Source organism: Bicyclus anynana, chromosome 4, assembly GCF_947172395.1.
Source record: "Bicyclus anynana chromosome 4, ilBicAnyn1.1, whole genome shotgun sequence".
In the NCBI taxonomy this organism is placed as follows: domain Eukaryota; kingdom Metazoa; phylum Arthropoda; class Insecta; order Lepidoptera; family Nymphalidae; genus Bicyclus; species Bicyclus anynana.
This window is the reverse complement of record NC_069086.1, coordinates 66,291-81,578: the sequence shown is the minus strand read 5'-3', so window position 1 is coordinate 81,578 and position 15,288 is coordinate 66,291. Positions and strand designations below refer to the sequence as shown.

General features: G+C 49.8%; 2 protein-coding genes across 3 annotated transcripts; both read left to right on the top strand.

Annotated features, from left to right (window-relative positions):
* On the top strand, positions 1-1,772 carry LOC112049842 (thialysine N-epsilon-acetyltransferase-like). Of its 2 annotated transcripts, none has more exons than XM_024087883.2 (5): positions 1-194; positions 295-395; positions 1,137-1,188; positions 1,251-1,456; positions 1,532-1,772. In XM_024087883.2, exons 2-5 carry the CDS (start codon positions 312-314, stop codon positions 1,715-1,717), a joined length of 528 nt encoding a protein of 175 aa, XP_023943651.2. In that variant the 5' UTR covers positions 1-194; positions 295-311; the 3' UTR covers positions 1,718-1,772. The 2 variants fall into 2 exon arrangements, with proteins under 2 accessions (XP_023943651.2, XP_023943650.2); XM_024087882.2 differs by having other exon boundaries at positions 5-174.
* Positions 1,773-5,846: 4,074 nt separating this feature from the next.
* LOC112049856 (retinal guanylyl cyclase 1) lies at positions 5,847-13,113 on the top strand. The gene is made up of 7 exons (XM_052891547.1): positions 5,847-6,147; positions 9,322-9,571; positions 9,633-10,629; positions 10,692-11,431; positions 11,505-11,645; positions 11,715-12,413; positions 12,479-13,113. The coding sequence occupies exons 1-7, from the start codon at positions 5,847-5,849 to the stop codon at positions 12,861-12,863; spliced, it is 3,513 nt and encodes a 1,170-aa protein (XP_052747507.1). The 3' UTR covers positions 12,864-13,113.
* The last annotated feature ends 2,175 nt before the right edge of the window (positions 13,114-15,288 follow it).

Below are 15,288 nucleotides of genomic sequence, written 5' to 3'. Positions count from 1 at the left end.
AGCCATCTATTGGCAGGCAAACGAACACTAAAGACGTCCCATGCGCGACAGCGGACGTAGTGAATGAGCGGTGAATACCTAGCAGCTGTTCTCTGTTGCAGAGTAGCACTGAGCAGTTCGCCGTCAATACGTGCGTGGCGCCGGCGTGTTGGTGTCGTGTAGGAGTTTTTGAAGGTGACTACTGACTACGACTAGTGAGTCACAGAATGTGATGAACTGAGCAGTTGTTCGGGCGAAGTTTCTCTGTAAGTAATCATCAGGAGGTATACTATAGTTAGTGGCGTTCGTTTGCAGGAGGTGTGCACTGTGCAATGAGTTCCAGCGAGGCGGACGACGCCGTGTCGGTGCGCGCGATGCGGCGCGACGACATGCCCGCCGTGCACCGCATGATTCATGTGAGTGAAATGTGATGTGAAATGTGAATGATCAATGAACAGTGAGTATTCCCCTCCCTGCCGCCCGCCAGAGATATAGATAATATGAGTATCGTTATCTGTGAAAATGCCTGTGTGTGACATCTATTATAGGTAGGTATGTTTTAATATTTTCAAATGCCGCTGGTATACTTAAATGGCGCTCACTAGTTTTCTGTTCTTTGTGCAAGATGGCGCTGTATTTACAATAACATTGAGCTGCCGAGTGGTGCGGAACTGGTCGAATGATTTGACGATTTTGACGGCCTTCGTGGCGCAGTGGTATGCGCAGTGGATTAACAAGACTGAGGTCCTGGGTTCGATCCCCAGCTGAGCCGATTGAGGTTTTTTTAATTGATCCAGGTCTGGCTGGTACGAGGCTTTGGGTGTGGTTAGTTATGACCCTAGTGACAAAGACGTTCCGCCTAGCGATTTAGCGTTCCGGTACGATGTCGTGTAGAAACCGAATAGTGTGTGGATTTTCATCTTGCTCCTAACAAGTTAGCTCGCTTCCATCTTAGATTGCATCATCACTTACCATCAGGTGAGATTGTACTCTAGGGCTAAATTGTAAAAAATATAAAGAAAATAAAAAAAATGTAAGAATAGACTGATGAGAGGGGGAGAAGCGTGGGAACGCATTATCGTGCCGAGTGGGAGGACATAGTCGCCTCTGTACCCCGAGGGTTCCTCAACGTACCTGATTGCAGCGCTCTGTCGCAGGAGCTGGCCGCGTTCGAGGGCATGCCGCGCGGGCCGCAGCTCAGCGTGCGAGGTGAGCGCGGGCGACGCCGCCGCCGCGAGCCGCCGCCCCCTGTGACCGCCCGCTGTTCGCAGATCTGATCGAGGACGGGTTCGAGAGCTCGCCGAGCTGGTTCTTCGGGCTGGTGGCGGAGCGGCGCGGCGCCGTGGCGGGCTACGCGCTGTGCAGCCGCGCCTACTCCAGCTGGACGCGCCGCGCCTTCTACGTGGAGGACTTGTACGTGGCGCCCGAGCAGCGCGCGCGCGGCGTCGGCGGCGCGCTCATGCGCGAGCTGTGCCAGGTGCGTGCCACCCGCGCCTCCGCGCGCCTCCGCGCGCCGCCCCGCGCCGCCCCGCGCTACAGCCGCCTGTTGCAGATGGCGCTGGCGGCGGGCGTGCACCGCGTGGACTGGCACGTGCTGGCGGACAACGCGGGCGCGCTGCGGTTCTACGCGCGGCTGGGCGCGCGCGACCTGGCCGCCAGCGAGGGCCGCGCGGCGCTGCGCCTCGACCGCGAGCGCATCGAGGCGGTGGCGCGCGGCGCGCTGCTGCCTGCGCCGTGACTCCGGGGAATGTTCATTTTGTTACTGTTTTGAATTAAACATAAAATTACGTCGAGTCTTTGTTTTCATTTGTGTTGCACGAAGAGCGCCTGTACGACTCGGTGTGGCAATTTCTCTCATGCAAGTAAATTGATAATAACTTCGGAACAGAGGAAACGCCTCTGCACAGTCTGTGCGAACCGCAAACGCAACCACCTGTACCTAGGGCACTTCGTCGTCAAACACACCCCTGCCAATAAACTGCAGCTGTACCTGGCGCCAACCAGTGCTGGTAACGTCTGGTCAGGGGTGATCACAACAGGTCGGAAGCGGTCAATGTGATACAGCGACCTCTTGAGCAGAGCCGCTACATCAAGAAGATAAGAAAAAGATCCCTGAAAATCCATGAAGCTTGCCTTAATTTAATTCATTTATTTATTTATTTTTATAGAGTACCAACAGGTTATGACAATTAAAATTGAGTTTTACAAAACTTAGTCAAGTTGTTGTGTCATAGACCCACTTATAGGTTACCTCAACATGCGTAATTTAGTATACGAATAGATTTAAATGAATTAAAAGAATAATAAATAGTTTAATTAGACTAATTAGGGAACAAACTGATTGAGATTTGCATTTATAAATATAGATATGGATCTATGACATAATTACATTATTTACAACAGAATTAAACTAAAATAAAATAAACATAAAAAACACAGTATAAACTTAAGATACCTTTAGTTTATACTGTGGGCTAAGGGCTAAAAAATATTTTTCTAGTTTATTTTTGAAAACAGGCAAAGTGTCACCAGCTTAGTCACCAGGTATATCAATATTTCATTGTTTATGATGGATTGTATTGATGTCTATTACTCTTTCATGCTAAAACTACGAAATGGGTTTTGGATTTAGAATATAGATAGTTTATAACCTGGTTAACAACCGGCTACTTTTATCCCGGAAAAAATTATGATTCTGCTACTGAAATCACATGAAATCGCAACAAACTTTGAAAAGGTCCACGATTTGGACGATCCAGCTTTCGGGAAAACAATAAGGGTGACCTTCAGAAACACACAGATTGCAGTAAAACCAGTGGCACGATCAGGGCAGCATAGACTTGCTGGAGGCAGGGAAAGTTAAAAGTATCTTCTCGCCGCAATATCCTTTATCAAACGAAATATCAGATTAGACTTCGACTTCGTATTTTCCGAGCTTAGAGGTTGCATAATATGTCATGTTAAAAACGATAGTTCTCCCACTAGTAAATTAGTAATGGTACAAGTATTATACACTGCACCGACACATACGAGTACATTATACCTACAATACTATTATTGTGTGTTCTTTCGTGTAAGGAAGTAGAGTAAAGATTTGTCTTTTTTATATCTTCTTCTTCTCTGCAGATCCAGCTTCGGAACCGGTGGTAGAGTCACTCATCATCATCATCATAAACTCATATTCGGCTCATTGTTGAGTACGAGTCTTCTCTCAGAATGAGAGGGTTTAGGCTGATAATCCACCAAGTGAAGTAGTGAAGTTGTAACAATAAATTTGTAAAAGTTACAAATTTAATGTTGCAACATTATTTTGTTGGTAACTGAAGCTCGCGCTCGACATCGAGTCGCGCGCGGCGGTTTTTGCCGGGTTTACTGTTAGACGGCTGACGTCGCGATTTGACCTTGTAGGCAGGCCAGTCAGAACAAACGTCTGTTAAAGCACGGTCGCGTCACTAATTCGCGCGACCGACGCTGCCGTCTGCAGTTTTTATACTCAATTACCAAATACTGCTTATTCCAATATATTATAATATTGTGCTAAATCGTTCCCGCTATAGGGTAAGTTTTGAATGGTATATAAAACAAGATTAGATACGAGTTGTTAAAATAATCAATTATAGTTTGTGATTTTAATTTTATAAACTTTTTCCAAATTTAAGTATATATTTCCTTCTTGCAGCATTTATTTCATGTTTCATTCATTTAGCTTATACGCTGTAATAACTTGATTCTAATAATGTAACTATGTAGAATATTGCATCATTCTTTTCTTTGACTACCTTCTGCTTTTGTATATTACTTCAATTAGATTTTAAATTCATTCAATTTATTAATATTTGTAAATTCCGTTTTGATGTCACCTACCATCGGCAATTCTGGTATGGTCGTACGAACTTGCAGCGTTGCCGGTGGTGGCTAAAACGAGAATGTTTACTTAGAAGTGGCAATGACGTATTCCAGGAGCGGAGTTAGTACCTACCTCGTGAACTAAATTGTTGGGCTCGAGGTTGCCTGATTTGGTGAGCTGCGCGACGTGCCTTCACTGAAACAATTAAACACCAATTGTCGTGACTCCCTCCTGCCTGCCGCTGCTCCTGGTGGACAAGTTCGTCGTCGCGTTCTCGTTGCTGCCGCCGTGGATCGCAGGGGAGTGCGGGCATTAATGGACAGAAGTGAAATATATTATTAAGGCCTGTACCCACGTTATATAAATTTGTGCCCGCCGGTTGATTTATTTTAATATACTTTTTTTAATAATAATTATTTACTTCCTTTTTATTATTAATATTAGTACCTACCTACTCAAATTATTAAGGCGGGACACTGCTGCACCGCTTGAGACACGTGATAACTTAAAATGCACAAAACACTAAAGTTGGAGGTGCATGCCCGGTGACCGGATTCGAACCTAAGCCCTCCGAATCAAAGGCAGAGTGGGCTATCACACGTTACTTACTTACTTCTTGTGTATTGTATCCATTATCAACACATATTCGGCTGCTGAGCTCGAGTGTCCTCTCAGAGTGAGAGGGGTTAGGCCAAATAGTCGCAGAGAATTAACTTTACTTTTACCACACGTAGACAATTGACTTTACTTTTACCTCTAATATTAGTATGTATAGAAGTATATATTCACAGAGTCTAGTGCAGATTGCTGAGTAGTGTATTACCAAGTAGAAAGCATGATCTAAAATTTCGACTTTCAGAGGGGATGTTAGGATGAATTTTCGACTTCAAAACATTAGCGTATTATCTTTGGAACAGTATTTTTGTACTAAAATACGTAGGATTGTGAATGGTCACACCGGGCAGCGAGCGCGCGCCGCCCGCCCTGGGCCGGTGAGGGTGCGGGCGGGGGGCGGGCGGGCGCAGGCTCCAGCGCGCAGTGGCGGCGAGAGCGCGCCCCGAGCCGCCGCGCCGAGAGCGAACGACGTCGCCGGTGCGGTGCACGCGTGCCGCTAGCGGCGAACGGGCAGGCCGGCGCCCGGCACACACAGGCCGGCATACGGCACACACAGCACACACAGGCCGGCACACGGCACACACAGCACGCAGGCCGGCACACGCCAGCATGTAGCGCGGGCCGCGAGCGCACGCACCGTCTGCCATCGTCTCCTCTGATGACAACAAGTACTTGTTCAGTGCTCCCGGACGTTTCACCGTCGACGGTAACTATCAGTGTATCACGACTCACGACTGACCGAAAGGGTAACTCTAAAAAATTATTAAATTGTTAATTGCGACGTTATTACTTTTTTAATCGATTTTCTTTGACATTAAAATTGTCACCAGTTTAATAAGCCTAAAGCGAAGCACTCACCCGAAGTCCAAGTGGCATTCCTCGCTCGAAGGCTGAGCCAGATTAAGTATTATGTTTAATATTCGTTGCACAATTTCATCTGAACCGTATCTTCCCGCCTGCGTCGGGCCGCGGGACCGAGTGGCCGCAATAATTCACTTTAAAATTACTGATCCGAAATTTTAATGCTCGAGGAAAAATTTAATGTGTTCTCAAAAAGCTTTATTTAAAGATTTTTTGATCAATCTATATCGCTTACAGCTATTAAAAGATTCAGAGGCTCAGAGCCTGTGCGTGTGCAGCCAGACCTTCGTGGTTTTATAATTATTCTGATACCATGCTCGTACTCATAGCTAACAGAACAGAACTCCACTGTACGGCAGCAGTTGGTACTGGTACTCACTTCATCATTATCATTATTAGCGAGTGGAAATATGTAGTGTAAGTGTAAATTAAATGAACGGCTTAAGGTATTCATTATTCTGTGAAAAGTTTTCCGGTTAAAACGAAGCTAATGTTAATACATTCATACCTGTAGTAAGTAAGTACCTGTAGTTAGTAAGATATGATGTCCTGCGGCTACGGGCCTCGCGGTCCTGGCCCGCTCGTGTATGCACGCTCCCCACTCGTACACCGCACAGCGCGCGGACGCCATGGCCGCCGCGTGACCGCCATGCTGCTGCCGGCGCTGCTGCTGCTGCCGCTGCTGCGCGCGCTGCCGGCCGCGCCGCCCGCGCGCTTCCCGCTGCTGCTGGTGGCGCGGCGCGCGTGCGGGGCGCGGCTGGCGCTGGCGCAGCTGGAGCGGCTGGCGGCGGCGTCCCCGCGCCTCACGCGGCGCCCGCTCGAGTACCAGCTGCTGAGCCACGAGGGTGAGCGTGCCCCCCGCACACCGTGCCCGGCACACAGTTCTAAGTGCCGAGGTGCTCCGAGGTGATCCCCCACCAGGTGGACTGACGATATCAAGCGAGTCGCAAGGATTCGCTGGATGCGCCGGCACATCGTAATGTTTGAGAGGCCCTGATGCGAGGCCTACGTCTTGCAGTGGACAGCTTTTTGGACAGAGAGAAGGTTAACAATTCGACGTATATTTTTTTTGTGTGAACACTTGTCACTTTTTGTTGATTAGAAAAGGTATATTTCGAATTAGGTCCCATATAAAAAACAACAGGCGATGATTAAAGTAATACACGTAACTTTATACAGGGTTTCCCGTAAAAGGTACGACGTCACCGGGTACAAGAGGGAACCTGAAATGGACCATCTCCTTTTATGTAGTGATACTTTTAATTTTATTATACTTCTGTGCATTTTTCACGTATCCATAAACATCCGTTAAGCTGGTAGAGGAGCGGGACACTCGTATCTAAGAAATTTAGTAATTTAAATCTTATTATTTAAATAACAGATTTCTAAATAAAAAAATGGTACTTACACACAAACATTACTACTCAAGGACACCCTACACTGTGGGTTAGACGAGTAAAAAATAATCATACCCACTTTAAATGAACGGTAGATACTCTAAAAAAAATATTTTTTCAAAATTTTATTTATTCACTATACTGGCGTATCTTACTTACATACTCAGGCTAAATTTCAACTTTCTAGTACAAAATAGTTTCTGAGCTATATCGCGGACGAACAGACGGGCGGGAAATCAAAAGGGTTTTAGTTGACTACGGCAAAACAATTTTTTTTAAAGAACTGCTTGCATATTCACTACATTTTATATATTGTTTATGATTCGATGTTAATTCTTTTGTTATCTAAGTGACAGGAATAACTTTTAATAAGTAACGATTTTTACACAATCAACCCCTTTCGGAACGAAAATAGCAAAGTGTTTGAAAATAATGTACTAACATCTTACATGTTTGGAATCCTTATTAAATGAACATGTATTCAGCTAGGTGTACAACTTTGGCTAATACATTTTGACCGTCCGTGACCGTTAACAGTTCATACGAAAACCGGACAAGTGCGAGTTGAACTCGTGTGATGAGGGTTCCGAACGTTGTTAATCTATCATGTTTTTGACTTATTTGTTTCGTTAAATATTTATCTAAACTTTAAATTATTATAATCGTATAGTATTTAACAAATTAACAAAACTTAACATTAGTTTTGATGAATAGCTTTAGTAATAATATGCAAGGTGGTAAGCACAATATCACAGTAAAGATATCTATCTTTACTGTGACAATATTGAACGATATACCACGTTAGTTAAAAAAGATGTAAAAAAACTTAAGAGTTTCAAAGTTTTCCAGAAATGTTCGAGTAGAAAGCTAACTTTTGTATTTCTTCAAAATGTTAGGTTTGGTAGTTTGGAGAATAGGGGGGGGGAATGGTCTATTTACTTCAATATCTTGAAAACTATTTATTTCAAAATTATAAAAAAATTAAAATTTTCAATTCTCTTACCAAGTCCGTTTGTTTGATGTTTCAGACGATGCAGTTAAAAATTTGAAAAATTTAAAAAAAAAGATGAAAATTTAAAAAAAAAAATTTTTTAATTTTCATCTTGCCCTCCAGAAGTGACCTTCATATCCAAAAATTTCAGAGTTTCAAAATTATCCAAAAATTTTTAAGTAACAAGCTAATTTCAGTATTTTTTTCCAATTTTTAGATACAGTAGTTTCGGAGAAAAAGGGCATTGTCAGTTGTCGTCTAATTGTTTAAATGACACAATGATACATCAAATGAAAGGATTCGGACCTACTTACTCGTACAGTCGTACGCCTCCCATTCGAAGGCCGAGGTCATCCACTCGGCTATCACGTTTTTATCACGTTTATTTTACTAACGTATCATAACATTATAGGTATAATACGATAACCAAAAAAAAATTTAATAAAAAAAATTTAACCGACTTCCAACTCAAAAAATAACTTTAACTAAAAAGCAAAAAATAACATCCTACCTATGTGCTACCTTCTGATCAGTTTGAAGGCGGTGCCAAGTCAGTGATGTTTTAATTAAATACGTTTAAACTACAAAATTTCTGTGGTTATTCCAGAAACAGCTTTAATTAAAACACGACACTGGCTTGGCACCGCCTTCAAACTGATCAGAAGGTAGCACATAGGTAGGACGTTATTTTTTGCTTTTTAGTTAAAGTTATTTTTTGAGTTGGAAGTCGGTTGAATTTTTTTTATTAAAATATTTATTTTTTTATTTTTAGTGTTAGCATACCCACTGCGTGTGTACAGTCACAACCTATCTAAGTGGAAAGTTCTTATAAATACAAAATTATCAAGTCCAAACACAAGGTAGCTACTGTGAGCCGTCGAGGAGTTCTCTTCACTGTGCTTCGTCTTCATCACCAGACCCTTAATACATTCGCAATCCATCTAGGTGGAAAGTTCTCATCAATACAAATTTATCAAGTCCAAACACAAGGTAGCTACTGTGAACCGTCGAGGAGTTCTCTTCACTGTCCCTCGTCTTCATCACCAGACCCTTAATACAGTCACAACCCATATAGGTGGAAAGTACTCATCAATACAAATTAATCAAGCCCAAACAAAAGGCGACTGCTGTAAATCCTTGACGAGTTCCATCGTCTGTGTTTCGGCTCCATCATCAGACCAACTCCAAACCTTCATAAAATTGTAGTGGTTTAAAATACCTTATGGAAACACTAACAAACGTACTAGCCGTCTCTACAACTTTCGAAAGTTCCCCTCAATTTCTCTAGGATGCCATCATCAGATCCTGACATGAAAAAAATGGGACCACCCTGGAAGTAAACCCTACAAAACAAAAAAAGAATTTTCAAAATCGGTCCATAATTGACGGAATTAACGCTGGACATACATACAAAAAAAAAAAAAAACATACGTACAGCCGAACGTAGAACCTCCTCCTTTTTGGAAGTCGGTTAAAAAGAAAGGGTGTACAGCTCAGCGTATGCCGTGCACTACATACATAAATAATACTGATTTTTAGCTGAGACCGTGACGACACAGCTAACATAAAAATATAAACAAATACAAATGAATTGAACTACTAATGAATGGTGCCGTGTGTTTATCTCGCAGAGACTTGCGGGCCGCAGTGGGCGGAGGCGCTGACGCGGCGCGCGCTGGCGGCGCTGGCGGCGGGCGGCGGCGTGGCGGCGGCGGGCGAGCTGGGCGCGCGCGCGTGCGGCGCGCTGCTGGCCGCCGCCGGCGCGCTGCGGCGCCCGCGCCCCGCGCCCTGCGCCGTGGCGGCCGCGCGCGGCGCCGCGCTGGCGCTGCTGGCCCGCACGCTGCGCTGGCAGCGCGTGCTGCTGGCGCCCGCGCGCGGCGAGTGCGACGCGGCGCTGGCGGAGGCGGAGCGCGCGCTGGCCGCCGCCGGCGTGCTGGTGCAGCGAGCGCGCGCCGCCGCCGCCCCGCACGGTCGGTGACCGGCGCCCGAGCTCGATCTCGAGGTCGCACGCACCCGAGGATGATCGTGGTATTGTCGTTTCAGTTGTCGTCGTTTGCTATTCATCGACGTCCGCACCGGCGCCGCCGGGCACCGCGGCGCTGGCGCCCGACGTCCTGCTGCTGCGCGTGGCGGACGCCGGCCCCGAGCCGAGCGCCGCTGCGGCGGGTGTTCTCGACTTTTTCGAGGAATCGTTTCCGCCGGGAGCGCCCGTCCAAAGGAATTCCTGGGACTCGATCGACCGAGGGGAGCGAACTCCCGCGGAGAACGCGACGGGAAGTCAGATCGGGCCCTTTCGTCTGCTGCTCTTCGCCGAAGAGGCGCCGGAGGCCGCGTCGCCGTACGACGACATCTTGGAGGCCGCAGTCCGTCACGAGGAGGCGCGGCGCACGGGGGTGGAAGTGTTCAGCGGCGACTTCGTGCTGTACGAGAGCGACGTCGTCGGCGGAAACGCGACGTGGACGCGCCTGGCGAAGGTGTCGGCCACGGCGCGCCAGCCGCTGGGCGCGCCGTGGGCGTGGAGCGCCGCGCTGGCGGCCGGCGGCGGCGAGCTGGCGCGGCGCGGCGCGGAGGAGGCCGGGGCGGAGCGGGCGCGCGCGCCGGCGCTCGGGCTCCTCGTGTGCGCCGCCAGCGCGACCGTGGCGCTGCTGGCGGCGGCGGCCGCGGCGTGCGCGCGACGCGTCGCCGCCCGCCGGGCTCCGCACCGGCCGCGCGCCGCGCCCGTGCTGGCCGCCGCCGACTTCCAGTTCCCGGCCGACGACCGCCGCCGCGTCGGCGAAGGCATGGAGTCGATGCTGTCGTGGCTGCAGCGGCTGCACGACGTCGGCGAGGCGGCGCCGGCGCCGGACGCGCCGCGGCGCGCGGAGCCGCTCGTGCCGTCGGCGCCGTCCTCCACGTGCAGCGTGTCGCGCCTGGCGCCCGACGCGCGGCCGCGCTACAAGGTACGCCCCGCGCGCGCCGCCCGCCCGCCCGCCCGCCGGCGACTGACCGACCGTGTCCGCAGGGCGAGCCGGTGCACGTGAAGCCGCTGCCGGCCGCTGCGCTGGAGCTGCGGCGCGCGGCGCGGGACGTGCTGCTGGTGATGCAGGGCCTGCGCCACGAGAACGTGAACCCGTTCCTCGGCTGCCTGGCGGAGCTGCGGCCGGCGCTGGTGTGGGCGGCGTGCGCGCGCGGCTCGCTGGAGGACGTGCTGATGGCGGACGAGGTGGCGCTCGACTGGACGTTCCGCCTGTCGCTGCTCACGGACCTGGTGCGCGGCATGCGCTACCTGCACCGCTCGCCCGTGCGCCTGCACGCGCGCCTGTCGTCGCGCAACTGCGTGGTGGACGCGCGCTGGGTGCTCCGCGTCACGGACTACGGGCTGCCGGCGCTGGCGGCGGCGCAGGCGCTGCCGTACGCGCCGCGCCGGGCGCGCGAGCTGCTGTGGACGGCGCCGGAGCTGCTGCGCGAGGCGCGCGCGGCGAGCGTGCCCGGCGGCTCGCAGGCGGGCGACGTGTTCTCGTTCGGCATCATCATGCAGGAGGTGATCGTGCGCGGCGAGCCCTACTGCATGCTGCCGCTGTCGCCCGAGGAGCTGCTGGAGAAGCTGCGGCGCCCGCCGCCGCTGGTGCGCCCGTCCGTGTCGCTGGGCGCCGCGCCGCCCGACGCCGTGGCCGTCATGCGCCAGTGCTGGAGCGAGCAGCCCGAGCTGCGCCCCGACTTCGCGCGCCTCGACGAGCTGTTCCAGCGCATGCACCGCGGCAGGTCTGCCCGCCCCGCGCCCGCCCCGCGCCCGCCGCGGGCGCGGCCTCTGATGAGATCTTTTTGATTTTTGCAGGAAAACGAATATCATCGACTCCATGTTCGAGATGTTGGAGAAGTACAGTAATAATCTAGAAGAGCTGATCAAGGAGCGCACGGAGCAGCTCGACATGGAGAAGAAGAAAACCGAGCAGCTGCTGAACCGGATGCTGCCCGGGTGAGTGCGCGAGCGCGGCGCGTGCGCGCCCCCGCCCGCGCCCCCGCCCGCTGACCGCTCCCTGCGCAGGTCCGTGGCGGAGCGCCTGCTGCTGGGGCTGCGCGTGGAGCCCGAGGAGTTCGAGGACGTGTCCGTGTACTTCAGCGACATCGTGGGCTTCACGGCGCTGGCGGCGCGCTCCACGCCCGTGCAGGTGGTGGACCTGCTCAACGACCTGTACACGACCTTCGACGCCGCCATCGAGCAGTACCGCGTGTACAAGGTAGCGCCGCCTCCCGCGCCCCGCGCCGCCGCCCGCCCCGCGCTCACGCTCGCCCGCCCGCAGGTGGAGACCATCGGCGACGCGTACATGGTGGTGGGCGGGCTGCCGCTGCGCTGCCGCGACCACGCCGAGCGCGTGGCCACCATGGCGCTGCACCTGCTGCACCTGGCGGGGCGCTTCCGCATCCGCCACCTGCCCGGAGCGCCGCTGCACCTGCGCAGCGGCCTGCACTCGGGCCCGTGCTGCGCCGGCGTCGTGGGGCTCACCATGCCGCGCTACTGCCTGTTCGGCGACACCGTGAACACCGCGGCGCGCATGGAGTCAACGGGCGCGGCCTGGCGCGTGCAGCTGTCGGGCGCCACCGCGGCGCGGCTGGCGGCGGCGGGCGGCTTCCGATTGCGCGCGCGCGGCCTCACGCAGGTCAAGGGCAAGGGCGCCATGCTCACCCACTGGCTGCTGGGCAAGGACGGCTTCGACCGGCCGCTGCCGGTGCCGCCGCCGCTCGAGTGCGTACCCGACCCGCGCGCCGCCCGCCCGCGCCCGCCCGCGCTCACGTGCCGCCGCTCCGCAGGTTCGAGGAGGTGCTGCTCGAGGCGGACGGCGAGAGCGAGCCCGAGGCGCGCCTGGAACGCCAGCGCTCCGACCCGGGCGAGCCGCCGGGCGCCGCCGGCCCGCGCTCGGGCGCCGCGTCGGCGGAGAGCAGCCCGCCGCCGGCGCCGCGCCGCCCGCGCTACCTGCGCGCCTCCGCATCCACCGTGGCGGCGCTGGCGGAGCCGCCGGGCGCGCGCGCGCTGCGCCGCCAGTGGTCGCTGGAGCGCGGCGACGCGCTGGCGGCGGCGGCGGCGGGGGGCCCGGCGCTGGAGCCGCTGGCGCTGCGCGCGCCGCCGCCCCGCGCCGCGCCGCCCCGCTACCGCACGCGCCGCGGCGCCTCGTCGCTGGACGTGTCGGCGCGGTAGCCCCCCCCCTCCCCTCTCCTCCCCCGACAATAATTTTCGTAGGCGAGTTCGTCGGAATCACTTTCCTTCGTAGATTTTATGAATGTCGTTGTGATTAATATACGTAGATATTTATATTGTAACATTTACGAGTAGCTCTTAGTCTAATCAGATGTTTTATTATTAAAAGAGTTCCTCCGATTTAAAATTCCCTTTATCTCGGACGTGTGTATTTTTTAACATTTTATTTATTAAAAATGTTTTATCTTTACATAGACTTTTATTACCAAAATACTCTCTTAATCTCCCTGTCACTCGATCGAAACGATCGGAGCTATATATATAGAATACTAACGGATGCCCGCGACTTCGTCCGCGTGAAATTTAGTTTTTCACAAATACCACGGAAACCATGGATTATTTTATTCTAACATGAATAGTTTTTCCAGCGCAAGTACACAAAACTTTTGTACACCTTGGGTTACATTATTGAAGTTTGAGGAAGGAACCCTAATTTTTTTGAAAATATAATAAAACCTTCCACGATAAATGGGCGAGATTAGCGCGTTCAATCAAACAAAAAAACAAACAAACAAACTCTTCCGCTTTATAATATTAGTATAGATATAAGACGATAGTATTATATTAGACAAATGAAACTATGTGTTGCTCTGAAAACAGAATTATTTATTCCTTAGTATTATTACAATGATTAGACTAATACGCAATATTTATGAACACATTAACTCACCTGAAAACAGAAAAACGACATTAAATGTTCCTTATTTGTCTTGGTGTAATTAAATAGTTTCGAAATAAAAAGAAATAACCTCTAACGACCGAAAAACTTTACGCTTTTTTCCCTCTTAAAAGTGACAGATGACATTTGACAAATATCATATAGTGTCATCTGTCAATGTCACTGATCACAGACAGTCGATAGACGCGCCAAATTTAAATAGGGTATACCTACACTACATACATGGTATACCCTTACATCTCCCCCCCTTAGGTAAGTACATTCCCGAAGATCCTCTTCTTCTCCAACATTAATGCTTCAATCCTCACTTTCACCTGGTATGGGGACAGGAACAAGCTTTGTAACATGAAACAGGCTTGACTCTGGCCGCAGTCCGCAGTCCGTTTTCCACTACATGATAGTTTGTGTTATGTATCATCTGTATTCTATCTAACTACAGTTGTGTTGATTCTGTGGTACAGTTCTTGTCATATGCTGTAATAATTATTACTACACTGATATGAACATTCTATGAGTTCTATTTCAGACAATAATTCCCTTTGTCAGTGACCCGTTCAGCCGTTTTTAAAATATAAAAAGTCTGACCTTCTATGACCTGTATTAATCTTGTCTTGTATAGATTCCGATAGTTTTTCTTCAATTTTAAATGGACCAATTCTCACTTCATCCAACTTTCTTCTATTTAGCTTATGACCATTTTCAACATATACCATATCCCCTATTTTAAAATTATAGTTTGTTCTATTTTTATCAAATATCATTTTATTATATTGATGTGACTTAATTGTTCTTTCTAATGCAATTTTCCTGTCTTTAATCCAGTCACCTGATTGTTTTTCTAGTTTAAGTTCATCTGGTATGAGTGAAACGTCAGTGCCATCCAATAGGTATTTTGGTGCAAAACCCGTTATTGAATGTTCCGTATTATTAGGGTATACCTACACTACATACATGGTATACCCTTACATCTCCCCCCCTTAGGTAAGTACATTCCCGAAGATCCTCTTCTTCTCCAACATTAATGCTTCAATCCTCACTTTCACCTGGTATGGGGACAGGAACAAGCTTTGTAACATGAAACAGGCTTGACTCTGACCTTCTATGACCTGTATTAATCTTGTACATAGATTCTGATAGTTTTTCTTCAATTTTAAATGGACCAATTCTCACTTCATCCAACTTTCTTCTATTTAGCTTATGACCATTTTCAACATATACCATATCCCCTATTTTAAAATTATAGTTTGTTCTATTTTTACCAAATATCATTTTATTATATTGATGTGACTTAATTGTTCTTTCTAATGCAATTTTCCTGTCTTTAATCCAGTCACCTGATTGTTTTTCTAGTTTAAGTTCATCTGGTATGAATGAAACGTCAGTGCCATCCAATAGGTATTTTGGTGCAAAACCCGTTATTGAATGTTCCGTATTATTATATTTATCCAAACAATTATGAGCAATAGTTGTCCATGCTTTAGTATTTTGTTTTTCATTTATCTTGCATCTGATTTTATTTACAAGTGTTTGGTTTAGTCTTTCGTTAAGTCCATTAGAAAACGGTGAATTTACTGCAGTGAATATCAGAGTGATTTGTATGGGCCGAAGCACCCAAACCCACCGTGCACTGTTGAACTGGGGCCGCGGGTCACACCAAATGAAACTACGGCTTGATCTCGATGGGTG